The sequence below is a fragment of the Scyliorhinus torazame genome, chromosome 13, assembly GCF_047496885.1.
Source record: "Scyliorhinus torazame isolate Kashiwa2021f chromosome 13, sScyTor2.1, whole genome shotgun sequence".
NCBI classification, from domain to species: Eukaryota; Metazoa; Chordata; class Chondrichthyes; order Carcharhiniformes; family Scyliorhinidae; genus Scyliorhinus; species Scyliorhinus torazame.
Window position 1 is genome coordinate 210,332,268 of NC_092719.1, and position 18,157 is coordinate 210,350,424.

At 40.8% G+C, this 18,157-nt stretch overlaps 1 protein-coding gene across 3 annotated transcripts in view; it reads left to right on the plus strand.

Moving 5' to 3' along the window:
• ip6k2b (inositol hexakisphosphate kinase 2b) overlaps positions 1-14,895 on the plus strand; it is a 40,090-nt gene extending 25,195 nt beyond the window's left edge. For 2 of the 3 annotated variants that reach the window (XM_072473006.1, XM_072473005.1), the window contains 5 exons: positions 6,071-6,379; positions 8,639-8,861; positions 10,259-10,419; positions 12,168-12,343; positions 14,134-14,895. In XM_072473006.1, the coding sequence (XP_072329107.1) occupies positions 6,178-6,379; positions 8,639-8,861; positions 10,259-10,419; positions 12,168-12,343; positions 14,134-14,625 (1,254 nt within the window). In that variant the 5' untranslated portion in view covers positions 6,071-6,177 and the 3' untranslated portion in view covers positions 14,626-14,895. Of the gene's footprint in view, positions 1-6,070; positions 6,380-6,414; positions 8,511-8,638; positions 8,862-10,258; positions 10,420-12,167; positions 12,344-14,133 lie in introns of those variants that run through there. The other variant, XM_072473007.1, reaches the window with a different exon arrangement.
• Positions 14,896-18,157: the final 3,262 nt, after the last annotated feature.

Consider the following 18,157-nt stretch of genomic DNA (forward strand, 5'->3'; position numbering starts at 1 on the left):
CGGCCTTGAGAATAGCGGGGGTGGCGGAGAATCGCCATTTTGGGTGACTTGGGCGATTCACCGAACTGCACCGCGCAGAACTCGATAGTGCCGACCTCGCCGCTTGGGTGAATCGGGAGGGCGTCGGACCGGCGTCGCATGAAAAAATGGCGCCCCAGGCGATTCTCCCAAACAGCGCGGCATCGGAGAATCGCGCCCATTATTCATGGCTAAGCAAAAATATTCCTGTCTGCATTATGTGCAACTATAAATGATGGTGGATGCTTTTGGTGATAGGACAAGGGTATCGACAACAGCAAATAAAGGTCTGTAGAATACCCTACCCTGTGTGTTCCTTTGCAAACATGTATACGGTATCATTTTAGGTGTTCTCAGTTCCATCAAATATATTTGTTTTCTACTTCTGTATTATTTGAAAGAAATGCTTTAGGTTTATAATGTAGCACAGTGGTTAGCACTGTTGCTTCAAAAGCACCATGGTCCCGGGTTCAATTCCCGCTTGGGTCACTGTGTGGAATCTGCACGTTCTCTCTGTGTCTGCGTGGGTTTCCTCCGGGTGCTCCGGTTTCCTCCCACAAGTCCCGAAAGATGTTTGTTAGGTGAATTGGAAATTCTGAATTCTCCCTCTGTACCTGAACAGGCGCCGGAGTGTGGCGACTAGGGGATTTTCACAGTAACTTCATTGCAGTGTTAATGTAAGCCTACTTGTGACAATAAAGATTATTATTATTATGTAAGCCTATTTGTGACAATAAAAAAAGATTATTATAATAATGCTGGTTGAATGGCCAATCGACTGGAAAAAGGGACTTACTAGAAAATGATGCTTTGTGCAGCACTTAAATTGCAAGATGCATTGAATTGAATTATTGCATTAATCATTTGTAATCTAGTTCAAAGGGTACAATTGTGTATTCAATTTTTGTTCAGTGACTGTTTTAATGACTGGAAAAATATAATCCAAACATGTTGGGGCTTGCTTCATTTTTTCTCTATTTACTTTGAGCTTTGCTGTTTAAATTTTCCCATTGGCCAAATTTCCTCATACTTGAAGCTGGTTTAATGATCCAAACAGATTGATTGATTGTGTAATGTTGAGCACTGGTTTATAAATAATCTCCTAATACCTCTACTACACAGCAAGTTATGTTTTCCTCATTATTTCTCTTATTCAGAATATAAAAATAGTATGCAATTCAGTACACATATGAAAGAAACCTCTTGTCATTGCATGGATAAAGCTGACAGATGGTGAGCAGGTGATCAACATTACTCTCTGAGCTCTCAAAAGCTTGTTTACATTTCAAAGTTCCTCTGACTTGACAGTTTAAAATGGTTCTATCAGTTGGTCCACTTTTCCACGAGCATTCTATCCTTGTTTCTTTCATTTTAAGGTGAATTCTGTATCTGAAGAAATGTAAAATCTGAGGTTAGCTCACCATAAACATTTTTTGCTAATATGGTTGGCTAGAAAAATAAAATCTCAAAAGTTTACAACATTGATTTATTTCATATGTTTATTAAGTGAAATACTTGAGCCCATTTTTAACCATTTAAGAAACCCATTTATAATCTATTTCAGTTTTTCCAAATTACAAGTTATAACTTCCAACGAACACTCGGTCTCTCTCTCTCCTTTTTCTCCTCCCTCTCAAATTTAGCTTATGCATTGTGTATTTTTTTTTTCTTTTCTGATTGTTGACAACTTTTTCTAATGCTCATGCCAAGACTTTGTATCATAGAGTGAATTCAAATTTGTAAAGCTATGTTAGCAGGGAGTAACAACTCATATAAATGTGAAATACTGTGGATTCCGGAAATCAGAAATAAAAAGAAAGTGCTGTAAATACTCAGAAGAGCGCTTCTGTTTCTCTGTTCACAGATGTTGACAGACCTGAGTATTTGTAGCACTTTGTCTTTTTATTGGTTCTGTGCTAAATAGATTTGAGGCTAATTTTTAAGCTTCCATCCCACCAGAATTTGTCCCTCCCATGGAATAAAGAATTATTTTGCTTGCTGGTGCAAATTGAAATTGGAATAATTATCAATAAGGCTGTTCAAATAATTTAATATTTACTCTGAAAAGAATGAGCAAGATTATGGGGATTCGGGTAGAGGTATGGGACGAGGTAGAATGCTCTTTCAGAGAGCCAGTGCAGACTTGATGGGCCAAATGGCCTCTTCTGCACTGTAAAGATTCTGTATCCAAATCGTCTCTCTAAAAATATTAAAAAATCATGCTCGAGTCCATTCAAGGTTTCGATGTTAGTATGTGAAGCATCATTAAAATGTTATTTTGTGACCGTGAGTCATTCCCGAATATCATGCCAATAGCACAATACTTCAGAATTCTGTTTGCTGTTCGTCTGGAATCTTGTGACGTTTCAAGTTGTCATTCTGGAGATTAATGGGAACACTGGCTGAAACGTGCTCATCTTGGTTTCCTGTGTGTACTATTTTCATTTTGGGTTAACATCTATATAAATAGTGCACGCAAAACTGTGATGCAAGTTCATCATATCGCTGATCAGAATCCCTGCCCTGCTAAGTGGGAAATATACAGAGCAATTTCAAATTAAAACTAAGAGTTATTGAGGTTTACAGCACAGAAAAGGCCCTTCAGCCCATCACGTTTGCGCCAGTCAAGAACAACCATTTTATTCTAGTCTCATTTTCCAACGCTTACCCCATAGCCTTGTATGCTTTGGCATCACAGATGCATATTTAAATACTTCTTAAATGTTATGAGGGTTTCTGCCTCCACCAACCTTTCAGGCAGTGAGTTCCATACTCCACCACCCTCTGGGTAAAAATATCTTTCCTTGCATCTCCTCTAAACCTCCTGCTTCTTAACCTTAAATCTATGCCCCTGGCCATTGATCTTCCACCAAGGGAAAAGTTTCTTCCTGTCTACTCTATCTATGCCCTTCAATATTTTATACATCTCAATCATGTGCCCCCCCCCCCCCACCCTTCCTCAGTCCCCTCTGCTCCAAGGAAAACAACCCCTGTCTATCCAATCTCTCTTCGTAACTAAAACCAAACCACCGTTGCATGAATGGGGTGGAGGTAAAACTGGTATAAGGCATATTCTGCATGAGTGTTAGTAAACACTTTAATTGGCTGCTAATTGATCCTGACGGCCATTAGGCGATCTGTGATGGGGGAATGATAGTTGTAGTTGTAAGTTTTCTTTTGTTTTCTTGCAATCACATTTTAACGTTAAACATTCCTTTAAGTAGGACAACACAATACTTCTGAGGCAGCTGTAATGTCTGTATTTGTCAGAACCCTGCACAATTGTACCACAAGGTTTCGAACTATGACTTAAACAGGATTTTAAGTATCATAATTTGTAAAATTGTTAACCTTTAGAATGTTATGTTCCATCCTGAAGCCATGAACTACAACCACATTTGGCATTCATTTAAAGCAGTTCTAATGTTAGCTTTGAGTTCTGGATGCCATGGCTGTGCAAATACAATTAATTTTGTACTCACTGATATCTAAATACCATACCATAATTCCATGTACAAATTGTGTATTTAATTTTTCAAGGAGAATATATTATGCAATTTTTCATATTCCGTTAAGCTCATTAATGCTGCATTTCACTCTATCCAAATCAATGGCTCTTCTTCCAATAGTAGCATTATGCTTGTGGTGTGAAGAAAATGAGGACCCTCTGTTGATTTAGCCTGTGCTTTAAAGTATCCTGAGGTGGGGGGGGGCAAAAACAACCAGATTAGGTGCTTGGACCCATTGTGCACGAAGGGATATGTACAAGAGGGCAACCAGTGTTCATTAAACTGTCTTCAAGTTGCAAGAACTTTTAGAAGGCTCACAGTCAGTGACAAACTAATCTCATGGTCAAAACACATTTGTCACCATCCTGCAATACTGTGCGGGTATACTTAATGACTTTAATAATAGAACCATAGCAATGTATAAATCATTGAGAGAAAATGTTCTTCCTGATTAATTGCCTACTATAAAGAAATTTGTCACTCCCAAGATTGGGAATAATGAGAAAACCTGAAGACACCATGTTCATGTAAATAATAGATTATTTGACAAGGTAGGGTGGGAACGAACTTAAATTCCGAAGTTGATTAGCCATAGATCTGTGCTTGCTGGTGTCCAGGCATACGGCACAACAACTAGTTACCATTTAATACTTTAGTCTTAAGTCTTCAGTAAAATTGCTGGGTCATGAAAAGACTCTGTTGGAATGAGTTGAAAGAGGATAATCAACCAACTACAGCTTAAACCATCCAAGAATGTAAAACTTGTGAAACGTTTCTGACACTACGCAAATGTTTTGAAACAATTCAGTAATGTGTTGTGTTCTTGCAACCCTCAGTAAACACTTCTGACCAGTTGCTTTGTGTATAATCTTCAGCAGTAAAGGGGCCATTGTGTTCAATCTGCCATTTGGTCATCTTTGTACCCATTAATCCTGTTCAAATTGTAGTCCAAGATGAATGTAAATGGTTGTGTAGTTTCATCATTGGCGCATGGGAGTAATTTGACTTGTTTTCTTGCTGTGAGGGCGTGTTTTTTAGACAGCAGGAGCTGTGGCCTTCAGCTTTCACTGTAATTATCATTCAGCAATGAGATTCATTAGCTCGTGACTCAGCAGATGGCGCCACTTATTTGTGCCTGTAATTCTATTTACAAAATCCTTTGTTTTGGACTTGCACTGAATCCGAATTCTAAGAAAGTTTATTGTATTTTATTCTTTACTGTTAAGTGGACTGATGGTTCTTTGCCCTTGCTCTCTCTCTCCACCCCCCCCCCCCCCAAAAAAAAACCCTGCTGCTGAAAGTAGATACTTTTTAGAGCAAATACATTGGAGGCAGATGTATAACAACCTCACAGCTGACTTCGCTATTGTCAAACCCACACTGCTTATCCTGAGATTGTTATGCCTTTCCTTCCTTGTTACTGGAGGAGGATTATCTCTTTAACCTATGGAATGCCAAAAAACTGCTGATTTTTGTGTTTAAACGTTTGCTGCAGTAATTTTACTTAAAGCAAATGAGGGTGAAACTGTTATTTTTAAATTGCAACATTTGGACCAAGTACAGGCAGAAGGTTTTTTTTTGTTAGGACATCATGATCGGCACAGGCTTGGAGGGCCGAAGGGCCTGTTCCTGTGCTGTATATTTCTTGTTCTGCAAAAAACGATGCCACCTCTGCACGTCTCCTGACTGGTGCAGCTAGTTAATAGTCATTAAAAACTTAAAATCAGATTGCTGAAAATATGTCCCAATAATTGTATAATCAAAAATGGTCAGGAAGTTACAATAACAGGATTTTCAGTTTACCATTTATTTCCCTATGCTTTTATTCTGTGAAATGTCAAAGTTAATAACATTCTAGTTATGTTGTGATTCATAACCATCCAGCAGAAACTGCGAGCTACAGCATTGAAACACCCGGCTTCCAGCTGGAAAAACAGACCCCACACAAAATTAATTTCCAAATAGTTCCTCTGCATTATTGAAGTGTTTGTGTGCTTGTTGGTCACTCCTTAAGTTTTATATTTAAGAAGAGATCAGTGCATTAAAAACCTTTTCATTTTAAGTCCTTGTTAATGTTTTATTAAACTTGACAAAATACTTGAGGCAATTGCCTGTTTGAGGATAGCTTCGTTTTGGATGCATTGTTCAAGTGCTTTTATGTTGAACTTTGATCCTTTTGCGATAAGGAAATGCTGTTGTGAAGTTGCTGGAAACCAGCTGAGGGCAGCGTTGTTCCACAGCTTTCCCCACCCAGTTCATTCTCTTGTTTGGCTCGCCTCCATCGCCTTCCCACTGAAAGTAAGTGGCTGTCAATTGGTCACACTTTTTGACGTAGGAGGAATATAATTGGATCAGTTATTTTTGTGTGTGACCTCACAGTTCAGTATTTCATTGCTCTTCCCGGTGTTTCAGCTTAGTTTCGTCTCAGCTCGACTAAAGAATTTGTTTACTGGAATGTTTGTCTGATATGCTTCGAGAGGAGTTTACATAGCGGCCATATGGTTGAAAGAACCTAAACCCTGGGAATTTCATTGTTGTTACAGGATCCTGGCAGTATATTGATCACCCGAGGAAAGAGACAATACAACTGGGTTACAGCCTTTGTCTTCATACAGCCTGCTGTACTTGTTTTGGCTAATGTGCTTTAAGGATGAGCCCAGCACTAGGAGCAATGGAAGTGGAGAACTATGCAAAGGGTGTCCTCCTAGAGCCATTTGTTCACCAGGTTGGAGGACATTCATGTGTCCTCCGTTTTAATGACAAGACCATTTGTAAACCCCTCATTCAACGGGAACACCAGTTTTATGAAACACTGCCTGCAGAGATGTGCCAGTTTACACCACAGTATAAAGGTAAGTACAAAAACCCTTTTCTAGTCTGACAATGTTTACACGTTCTGTGTTTTGTTTTCTTTCCTCCTTTGTTCTTGTACAAAGTCTAATAGTGTTGGGTTATCTTGGGAGGGTGGGAGAAGAATATTTGTCTCTTGTTTTTGTTTCAAATTTATCAGATGAAAGCCGTATTCTGACAGGTGGTTGCCAACTAGATCGCAGTGTAGTTGCGTGAGGCTTGAGTAGCCTGTTTCTGCTATGCTTTAGTGGGGCTGCTGATGGAGGTAAGTTCACCCAAGAAGGATGATAAAATGTTAAGTATTTGTAAAGTTTTTTTTTCAGGTTTTAATTTTGAACACAAAGTAGATTTTAAATAAATGCAGTTTCTAAAAACTTGCCAATGTGCAAAATTGTATGTTTTTATTAAATTGAAGTGTAAATGAAACCGCTGGAGCTTTTCTCTCTCTAACGATTTCAGTAGGCTTTAGCAGGCTTTTTAAAGTTGAGGTAAGAGCTGGAAAAGCAGCATTCAGAGCCTGCCGCCCTTCACCTAGAGGGAACGGGATCGACTTGGAACAACTAGCTCCACCAGGGTGTGAGAGTCATCCAGTTCTGTTGTAGGCTGTAGTTGGGAAAGTTCCTAGTACAGTAAGTGACAACATCTGGACATTGCAATCTCACATGCATTTTTTTTATTTATGAGGGAAAAAATAATGTGCACAGAATGTAGAGGTAATATGTTCAGAGATTTAGTTTCTATCAGCATTTAAAGCAATAAAAGTATTGTAAAATGAATAGGTTAACATTAGTACTGGGTTATAGGCTACAGTTTTTATTCCTTAACAGTAATTTATGCCAATCATATAACATTCATTTGAATGCTTTAATGTGAAAGATTAAGTTGTATATTTTCAGACAGATATAAGCTTGTTGTAATGAAAAATCTTTTCAGATAAAAGAATTTTGTAAAATTAAGTTTCAGACAGACTAATTTAGGTTAATGTGTAACGCATGTGCTTGATGTAAATTTAGAATTATTTTCAGGCATGTGTTGTCTTGTGCTTTGGGGGAGATGGGGCTCACAGCTCCTCTTCGTCCCCTCATGTTTTCTTTCCAGGATAAAGCACTAGGCCTTGTCCTAGCTTCCCTTAGTTAACCCTGCCTGTCTGAAGGACAACCTGGGTTCTGCCACCCCCTGGTTAGATCCATTCATGATGTTTACTCCATGGCCAGCTGCTCAATGCACGAATCTGAACTACGGGTTCCTTCATCCAGAATGCTCTGTCTGGCAGTCGTGCAGGATGACAAAAGACCCATTCAGGCTGCTGTTGGACTGTTCAAAAAAAAAAAAGACGAAGTTAGGATTGAAGCAGCAGTCAACCAACAGCTGAACCAAATTCTTTGTAAACTCATTAAGCCAAACCAAAGACTGGCCTCAGATTTACTTACAGATCTCTTCAATGAACTTGCGAAGCAACAAGCACAGGTCATTGACTGTGTTGGGGGAGGGGGAAATGCATTCCATCTACAATAAATTGCAGAACAGCAAATGGAAACATGAATTGGTGTTTTTTTTTTACATAATTGGCAAAAAAAATTGGATGTAATACTTCTTGATTTAATCTTGTAATTGTTTGTATGTAGAGCTTATGGGGGATTATGTGCTGGCTTGTCTGTCTCATAATTGCAGTTTACCTGAGATTAACAAAGCTTTACAGGATTCTGTATTTCACTGTGTCAGAATGTTGCAGCAAGCTTTGTATTCACTATTCTGCATCAGCCTCTTTACCATTTGGCTTTATGAACTGAATTGCTCTGCTCTGTTTCATAATTGGAGAACTCTGGTGCATTGGCCTCCAAGATTTGGATGAAATGGTATTTTCCATGTTGCTCTATTGCATACATTTTCTCAATAAATTGCACAAAAAATAACTTCAGTTCCAATAAACAACTTCTTCAAGTCTATTTGTCTCACTTGTTTTATTGACTCCTATTTTATTATACGCTGATATATGTGCAGTGCCTGGGGTGGGTTGTTTTGTATAAATTGGAAGTTTATTTATTTTCCAGATTACAAAGGTGTCTTTGTCTAGTTTTTTTTTGATTTGTTAGGTTGAAAGCCGGCACAACTGCATAAAAACTGAAGGCTTGGGTAAGCAAACAGGCTGTTTTTGTTGTCACTGTTACTCTGTGTAATCAAGTGACTAAATTAGTTGTTAAGGTTTTTATGTCTGCTTACTGCCTATCTGACAGTTATTGCCTTTTCTGCTCTTCTTGTAGGAGTCGTTTCTGTAAGTTTTGAGGAAGATGAAGAAGGAAATCTATGCTTAATTGCCTACCCATTATCAGGGGACCAAGCTGATTTGGAAAATGTAGATAACTCCGATTGTGAACCTAAAAATAAGTTAATAAAATGGAGTAATAAGAAACCCGTGTTACTAGAAAATGACAATTACGGAAAAGAACGGGTCAGGCAAAACAGGAAAGAAGAAAAAATGAAAAGGTTGGTCTCTGAAGTGAAGCACTTAATTCCATAGAATTTTAAAATTAAGTATTATATAATTAAAAAACATATTAAGACTTGGATTAGGAATCTGTGACTCTGTGTGTGTCTACAACTGATGGAACTTATTCTCGTGGTATATCTGCACCACAGTTTTCTATGTGCACAAATCAATGGGACAAAAACAGAGTCCCGTTTCGGGCGTGTTGAGTGGGGTGTTCTCGGTGCCCACTATGCAAAGGCACTTTGCCGGGTTTTTTGGGGCTTTGGCGAGGAACGCCCCGTCGAGGCCGCACTTATATAATTTCCTGCACTGATAAGCTCGACTTGCCAGTGCATGAAGATGCCTCACGGATTGGGCCACCATTTTTAAATGGAGCCCAGATCTTTTGACCCCCTTCAGCGATCCCACGGCGGCCTCTGGACCCCCTCCACTGCAGCCAATATACCTCTTCCGACGTCTTCGAACCGCTCTCACCCCACCTCCTACGGGCAAGGCACCCCGGGCCTGGCACAGGCATCCTGGCTTCTGGATACCTTGGTGCTGCCAGCGTGCAACATCCCTGCTAACCTGGCAGTGCCATCCAGGCATCCTGGCAGACCACTGCCAGTGTGCCCGGCTGGCGTGCTAGAGTGCTGCCCTGCACCGTGTCCGACCACCTGGGGGCCTCCCAATGGCCTGGTCTGTGTTTGTGTGGGCCAGTGCTAAACGGCTCCCTGGTGAGGTCTTCCAGATGGAGCCATTAGGTCCCGGGCGCCAGGAGAATCCGGCGCAGGCATTTAAATGGGCCAAATGAGGACGAGATCCAGATCGCGGCATTACGCGAGACATTTCATGAGATTCAACGGCCTTATCACCAAGTCGGGGCGCGATGAGTCCGGTAAATCTTAGTTCATGACTTGAGCAAACACAACCTATTTGCCTTCAATTTTTGGTGCGACTTTCCTATTAAATATTAAGAATAAATACCATCCCTTGTTGGAACTTCTAAGTTATCCTCCTGTGCTTTGGCAGAAATTGCAATAGTAAGAAGCCATGTCCAAGTCCTTCACCAAAAACATTTTCTGGAGAGTATTTTTTGAGTAGACTAGATCAGTAGTGTTTTTTTTTCATGCATTATTCGCTCATTTAATCATCAAATGGAAGTTTTCGGCTTCTCCCAACCTGCCACTTAATCACCCTAACAATTGCAATTTGACTTTTTTTAATTTAAAAAAATGTACACTAAAATGCATGAACATAATTTTGTATTGGACCAGTAGGGAGTTGCAGATTTAGATGGTCTGCTTTGTTTGTGGTGTACAGATGAAACAGTAATGTTTTAAAACTTTTTGTCCTTTTGTGTTCTCAGAACAGAGACTGAATTTAAAGCAACTTTCTTGATTCTGTTTTTTAGCCATAAACTAGATGAGGAATTTGAATCTAAAAAGTCAGAGGTATTATATTCTAGTATTGAGAAGAAGTCGGGGAAGGTAAAGCACAACCCTTGGAGCATGAAGTGTCACCAGCAACAGTTGAAACGTATGAAGGATAACGCCAAGCACAGAAACCAATATAGTATCCTTTTCTTAGCTGCAGCATATGACCAAATCTCATGTTTTCCCTGTCTTGCACTCGACCTCTCCCCTATTTTAGTTCAAAGTATGCACTTGCAAACAATTTGTAGACGTGTGCATTCACATTTTATAAAAGATTTGTTCATTTTGATACCTGCTTGTTGGAGAGTGCCTTGATATGGTTAAGTTTCTTGAAAGGCTGTACTGCGAACAGTGCAGATTTGAGGTGATTGCTGGTTATGATTTATTGGGGATCAAGTGGTTGTTGAGAAAGAGGTGAAGTGTAAGCAATCATGTCTTGGTTTTGTTGTCTTGGTCGGTGTGATTTATTCTGAGTGAACCACCTAGAGTCAACCCAGACTGAAGTTTGGACCTATGTGCTTCCAGCTGGAGACTGAACACGACTTGTTTTGATTGGCGAATGCCCAAGTTGTACTCGTCTTTGGGATTCAGGGAGATTTAGCTGTTTGGATCAGAAATTGGCTAGCTGGAAGAAGACAAAGGGCGGTGGTTGATGGGAAGTGTTCAGACTGGAGTCCAGTTACTAGTGGTGTACCATAAGGATCTGTTTTGGGGCCACTGCTGTTTGTCATTTTTATAAATGACCTGGAGGAGGGCGTAGAAGGATGGGTGAGTAAATTTGCAGATGACACTAAAATTGGTGGAGTTGTGGACAGTGCGGAAGGATGTTACAAGTTACCCAGGGTCATAGATAAGCTGCAGCGCTGGGGTGAGAGGTGGCAAATGGAGTTTAATGCAGAAAAGTGTGAGGTGATTCATTTTGGAAGGAATAACAGGAAGACTGAGTACTGGGCTAATTGTAAGATTCTTGGCAGTGTGGATGAGCAAAGAGATCTCGGTGTCCATGTACATAGATCCCTGAAAGTTGCCACTCAGGTTGAGAGGGTTGTTAAGAAGGTGTTAGCTTTTATTGGTAGAGGGATTGAGTTTCGGAGCCATGAGGTCATGTTGCAGCTGTACAAAACTCTGGTGCGGCCGCATTTGGAGTATTGCGTGCAATTCCGGTCGCCGCATTATAGGAAGGATGTGGAAGCATTGGAAAGGGTGCAGAGGAGATTTACCAGAATGTTGCCTGGTATGGAGGGAAGATCTTCTGAGGAAAGGCTGAGGGACTTGAGGCTGTTTTCGTTCGAGAGAAGAAGGTTAAGAGATGACTTAATTGAGGCATACAAGATGATCAGAGGATTGGATAGGGTGGACAGTGAGAGCCTTTTTCCTCGGATGGTGATGTCTAGCACGAGGGGACATAACTTTAAATTGAGGGGAGATAGATATAAGACAGATGTCAGGTAGTTTCTTTACTCAGAGAGTAGTAAGGGTGTGGAATGCCCTGCCTGCAACAGTAGTGGACTCGCCAACACTAAGGGTATTCAAATGGTCATTGGATAGACATATGGACGATAAGGGAATAGTGTAGATGGGCTTTAAAATGGTTTCACGGGTCGGCGCAACATCGAGGGCAGAAGGGCCTGTACTGCGCTGTAATGTTCTATGTTGGCAGGTTGGGAGGTGTTTGCATAGCCTCTAAAGAGGTTTTGGAAGGGAAATATTGTGTACTCTAGCCATAAAGATTTCCTTTGTCATTGAGATTAATGTTAGTGCAGACATAAACATGCATATTCTGTTTTTATTTCAGATTTCCATCTTCCAATTATATTCTGCTTTTGCATTCAGCTTTTAACTAACTTTATTCTGAATACCTGTGAGTTGCCTTAACACTATTATCAGAATTTATTTTACTGGAGAATTTAACCTGCCGGTATGAAGTCCCATGTGTTCTCGACTTGAAAATGGGAACACGGCAGCATGGGGACGACGCATCGGAGGAAAAGAAGGCTAATCAAATCCGTAAATGTCAGCAGAGCACTTCGGCTGTTATTGGTGTTCGAGTGTGTGGGATGCAGGTGTGTATGCTTACTGCCAAGTTAATGCTTTAGTTTGAATGAAGTGGTAATGGTGGTCATTGTACTTTTTTTTGGTAGTGTGCAGGCCCTTTTAAATTCTTTTGTTCCACACCACACACGCAGTAACTTAAAAGGGGCCAACTTGTATCTGCCCTGTGTGGGAATCTTTTAGGTTGCACCATGGAAAGAAGGAAAGAAGATTAGTGAGTGGAAATGGAAAGAAGGTTTTTACAGAATAACTATATTGGTTGAAAGTAGGAGACTAAGAAATTGGGACAGGAATAGCCAATACAGCCCCTTGAGTCTATTCCGCCATTCAGCAAGATCGGGCCAATCTCTCATTTTAACTACTTTCTTGTACAGTCCCCATATTAACTAGATTGCATACCCTTTATGTAATGTTTTGGCTATAATTACTTAAACCAGTAATCAAAATTGTTGGGAGCGGTACAGTCATTGCCAAATTTAAAGACCGTGACAAAAGTGACATCTTGCTGCATTCCACGTGGAATATGTTCAACGTTTGGGGTCAAGGCATCTTTATATTCAATATTCATTTTGCCACTTACAATTAAAGTATAGAATCGCTCCAGTGAGAAGGAGACCATTCGGCCCAGCAAGTTTGCACCGAGCCTCCGATAGAGCACTCTACCTGGGCCCCAGCCCTTTCCCTGCCCCTGTAACCCCAACTAACCTTTTAGACACCAAGGGGCCATTTAGCATGGCCAATCCACCTGCAGATCTTTGAACTGTGGGAGGAAACCAGAACACACAGGCACGGGGAGAATGTGTGAACTCCACACAGTCATCCAAGGTCGGAATTGAACCCAGGTACCTGGTGCCGTTAGGCAGTAGTGCTAACCACTGTGCTACCGTGCCACTATATTTCAGCAAGTCGATTAATAATAATTATTAGTGACACAGGTAGGCTTACATTAACACTGCAATCAAGTTGCTGTGAAAATCCCCGAGTCACCACTCTTGGTTCGGGTTCACTGAGGGAGAATTCAGAATGTCCAATTCACCTAACAGGCACGTCTTTCAGGACTTGTGGGAGGAAACCCACGCAGACACAGGGAGAACGTGCAGACTCCGCACAGACAGTGGCCCAAGCTGGGAATTGAACCCGGGTCCCTGGCGCTGTGAAGCAACAGTGCTACCGTGCCGTCCAACAAGAATTGTAGACCTGAGATTTTTTTTTTTTTATCAGGCTGGAAACTGATTTCTACATGTCCACATTGAACAAAAATGCAGGGAGGTGTTTGCATATATTTGTGATTTGATTTGTTCAAGCCCTGAGTTGGCTGTGAACATATTTGAAGGAGTAGACAATAATACCCAACCAGTTGTATTATTTTTAAACGAAAGAGAAAATACTGGAAAATCTCAGCAAGTCTGGCAGCATCTGTACGGAGAGAAAGGAGCTAACATTTCGAATCCGATGACTCTTTGTCAAAGCATCGGTTGTCAAAGCATCGAGTCCGTTGACTTTGTCAAGTCATCGGACTCGAAACGTTGGCTCTTTTCTCTCCCTACAGATGCTGCCAGACTTGCTGAGATTTTCCAGCATTTTCTCTTTCGTTTCAGATTCCAGCATCCGCAGTAATTTGCTTTTATCCAGTATCATTTTTAAAACTGGATTTTAGTGCTGGATTTTATAAACTGTTCCTGGGGTTGCTTATTCTACGTAATGACAGAAATTTGAAGCTTTCTCTTTCAAATATAGACCAGTTTCTAAAATGTTGTAATGGGAAAACTATATATTTGATAATGTTACATTATTTCTCTAGGTATATCAGCTGGACTCTGGCCAACTCATGTTCATGAACAAGTACCATGGAAGGAAGCTTTCTGTACAAGGGTTTAAAGAAGCACTCTACCAGTTTTTAAATAATGGGAAGTACTTGCGCAGGGACCTGTTTGAACCCGTTCTTAAAAAACTATCTGAACTCAAATCTGTTCTGGAGAAACAGGAGTCGTATCGTTTTTACTCCAGTTCCCTGCTTATCATTTATGATGGCAAAGAGTCGACTATGGATTCTGATTCTGAATATTCTGAAGACCTTTCTGAAGAGTCAGCCGATGAGTCTGCAGGAGCCTATGCTTACTCAAACTCCAGCAGCAGCATGGTTGATGTCCGCGTGATTGACTTTGCTCACACAACGTGCAAGTATTTTGGTGAAGACAGTGTGGTCCACGAAGGGCAGGACACTGGCTATATCTTTGGACTTCAAAATTTAATAACTATTATTAAAGAAATAAGAGATAACAACAATGAATAAACTAGAAAAGCATAACGCTGTTGTGAATGGATTTTATTTGTAGTCCGATTATCGACTGACCAGTCTCAAGGTCTTGACATTTGTGGACCCGGTGGTAGACACTCATCGGTTGGACACTAACAGAATGGGCATTTCCTACATTGGTGCTGGAAAAAGGCACTTACAGATATCTATTTATTTTCAATATTTCACAAACATTCCTTATTATGTGAAATACCTCTGTATTCCTGTGCGTACCTGTTCATAAATAAAATCTTGTTTTTTGGTAAAGTGTTTCTTATGTTTTTATTTTTATTTGATTTTTAAAAACAATGCGTTAACAAACCACGTTTTTTATATGCATCGCATTGATATGAAGGTAAGCCCTGATTTATTGACAGCAACGGGAAGAAGGCAGCTCAGCCATTTGCTTAACTGAATGAGGGAAGTATGGTTGCAAGCCATTCCTTCACCATCAAAGCCAGCTTCTCAGCTGCTGGGTGTGCTGAGATCAGACTCCTCATCCGATTAGTGTTGATATTGGTATGATTATTTGAACTGAATTTTTTTATGTAGATGCAGCTATTTATGGCAGGGTTTTTTAAATCTGTGGGGCTCTCCTGCAACCAGTGGGAAATGCAAAGTGATGTCTGGAAGACCCATTTTTAAAAAAAGAGTTAACTTTGGGTGAAGTGGGTTTGCTGTTGCTACAGTACACCAGGAGCCAACTGTCTAGCTCCATACTCTACCAAATATAAAAGCAGCTTTTTAAACAATGTGATGACTAAATCAAATTCACTTTTTCCATTTGCTGCTGAAACTTTTACCAATAATTTGAGATTAATTCTGTCTAAAAAGTATGCTTGTTTATATGTCCCAACTTGCACCAAGTCCTGTTCACCCTCTGAGCTTGCTGACCGATAGTGGTTCTCCACCTAACTACCCAATTTTCAAATTCCTCCATGGCCTTTTCCTCTTCCTATCTCCAAAGCCACCTCCAGCACCTGACAACCTGATCTCCCAATTCTGGCCTATTGTGCATCCCTATTTCCTTAGTTATTGTGCCTTAAATTATCTAGGCCCTAAGCTTTGTTCATGCCCTTTTTTCTGCTTCTCTTTCCTGTTTAAAGAGGCTCCTTAAAACCCACCTCTTTGACCAAGCTTTTAGTGACCTGTGTCCTTTGGCTGCGTCATTTTTGCCTGATTTATGCTCCTGTGAACCACCTTGGGGTACACTTAAGATTCAAGTTGTTGTCGATAATTTTTAATGTCCTCCTTTGCATTCTCTCCACTGCCTCGAGTGATCCATTGTATTTGGAATTAAATAGATCAATTCTATTTGGCTGTGTCAGCCAGGGAACATAGGGTTCAGGAGCAGGAGTAGTCCTTTAAGTCCTTTGAGCCTGCTACGTCATTCAATAAGATCATGGCTGTGGTCTGAATTCCACTTTGCCTTCCGCCACCCATAGCCCTTGACTCCCTTGTCTATCAAAAGTCTGTCTAAATCTGCCTTAAATAAATTAAATGACCCAGCCTCGACTGCTTTCTGGGGAAGAGAGCGCCACAGACACATTCCACGGAGTGCGAGATCAGACCAGAGGCGTAATTTCTCACTGGTACAAAGTCCCTTAACTTTTCTGGCTGCATGTGTCAAGTGAAATGGTTCATGGGGTATCTAAGCAGTATTTGTAAGATTTATTGAAGTATTCTGAATTATTACATTAAAGTGTTCTGTGCAAGATTAAAATGTTTTGGCATTTAATGATCTGGCGGAATTGTGTTTCCACTGCATGTGTCCCAAATTTCTTCTCTTTATGTTACCCATGATTGGTTGTATGCAGTCAACCTTGACGACTATTATTGTCAAACCATTCAACTAAGGACTCCAGAGAGATCACTTTCCTAGCTGAATCTTGCACTCCAATCAAAATGGACCATTGCGATTTAAACTGGGAATCCTGTGAAGTTATTAAAGCAAATAAAATCTTGACACTGACTGTGGAGGCCAACTCACTGAGTGTCCTTAAGACAAAGATAGATAGGTTCTTGATTAATAAAGGGATCAGGGGTTATGGGGAGAAGGCAGGAGAATGGGGATGAGAAAATATCAGCCATGATTGAATGGTGGAGCAGAGTCGATGGGCCGAGTGGCCTAATTCTGCTCCTATGTATTATGGTTTTATGGACTTTTTTTTTTTCCCCCACCCCACTAAATAGAGTGGGCACAGAATGTAATTGTAATTCGTTGTTAATTCTGAGATTCGTTAAGGTGGGTTGAACCATTGACTGCAGGTTGCAAAACAAGCTTCATTTTATCTGATTTTGAGAGCACAGTTTAAACGTTAAAATATTTGCTTATGGAAATCTGGTATCTAATGTATTGCGAACCAGATAGGTAATGAAGCTTTCTCTAATCTGTTCTGTTGAGTCATCTTCACCATGGCAAGTCATTTATGGTGTGTTATCTATGGCAAATCTGAGCAGCTCAAGTATAAATCCAAACTAATGAAAAATGAAAATCGCTTATTGTCACAAGTAGGCTTCAATGAAGTTACTGTGAAAAGCCCCCAGTCGCCACATTCCGGCGCCTGTTTGGGGAGGCTGTTACGGGAATTGAACCGTGCTGCTGGCCTGTCTTGGTCTGCTTTCAAAGCCAGCGATTTAGCCCTGTGCTAAACAGCCCTGTGCTAATGCGAGCATTGATTTCAAACATTACAGATAGGGTTTTAGGTGCGTGCGCTCTGGTCGAAAAGGCACCTGACGTAGCATAGCCAACCCACCTAACCACATCTTTGGACTGTGGGAAGAAAGCAGGGCACTCGGAGGAAACCCACACAGACACGGGGAGAACGTACAAACTCCACACAGTCACCCGAGGTCGGACTCGAACCCAGGTCCCTGATGCTGTGAGGCAGCGGTGCTAACCACCTGCCGCCCCTTTCACCCCAGTGAAATACATTTTGATGTGCAGTTGCTGTTGTAGAGCAAGGTGGCAGCCAAAAAGCATACTGCAGGATCTCACGATGGTAATGAGATGGTGAATCTGTTTTAGTAATGTCAGTTGAGGGATACATGTTGCCAGGATGTCATGGAAACCCCCGTGCACTTTACAATAGAGCCACAGGATCTCCTACTTCCACCTAATAAATTGTAAACAATTGCCCCAGAAGTGGAGGGCTTCCTTGGGGTTGTGGTACGAAGAATCAAGCTAAACTTTGCCCAAGTTTGCCCTTTCTCTGAGCTAGAATCCACAACCTTTGACAATAAGGGGAGAGTGGTAACATAGAGCCAAGGCTGTTACTGATACGTGGCTCATAAAGATAAGCTGAGAACTTTGAACTGTAGTGCACTTGGACCTGTGTAACATATTAGTTCCCCAGCATCCCATGTGGTCTCTTTTAAGACTCAATTCCATGCAATTTATTTGAGCAGGGATATTGGGAAGGAGCTCCAACTATCCAAAATCAGTTCAGTAATCTAGGCTAGATTAGAATCTGCATTATAGGCCATGCTAACTTTCAAATGTATTTACTTTTGGTAATAGTTTTGGAGT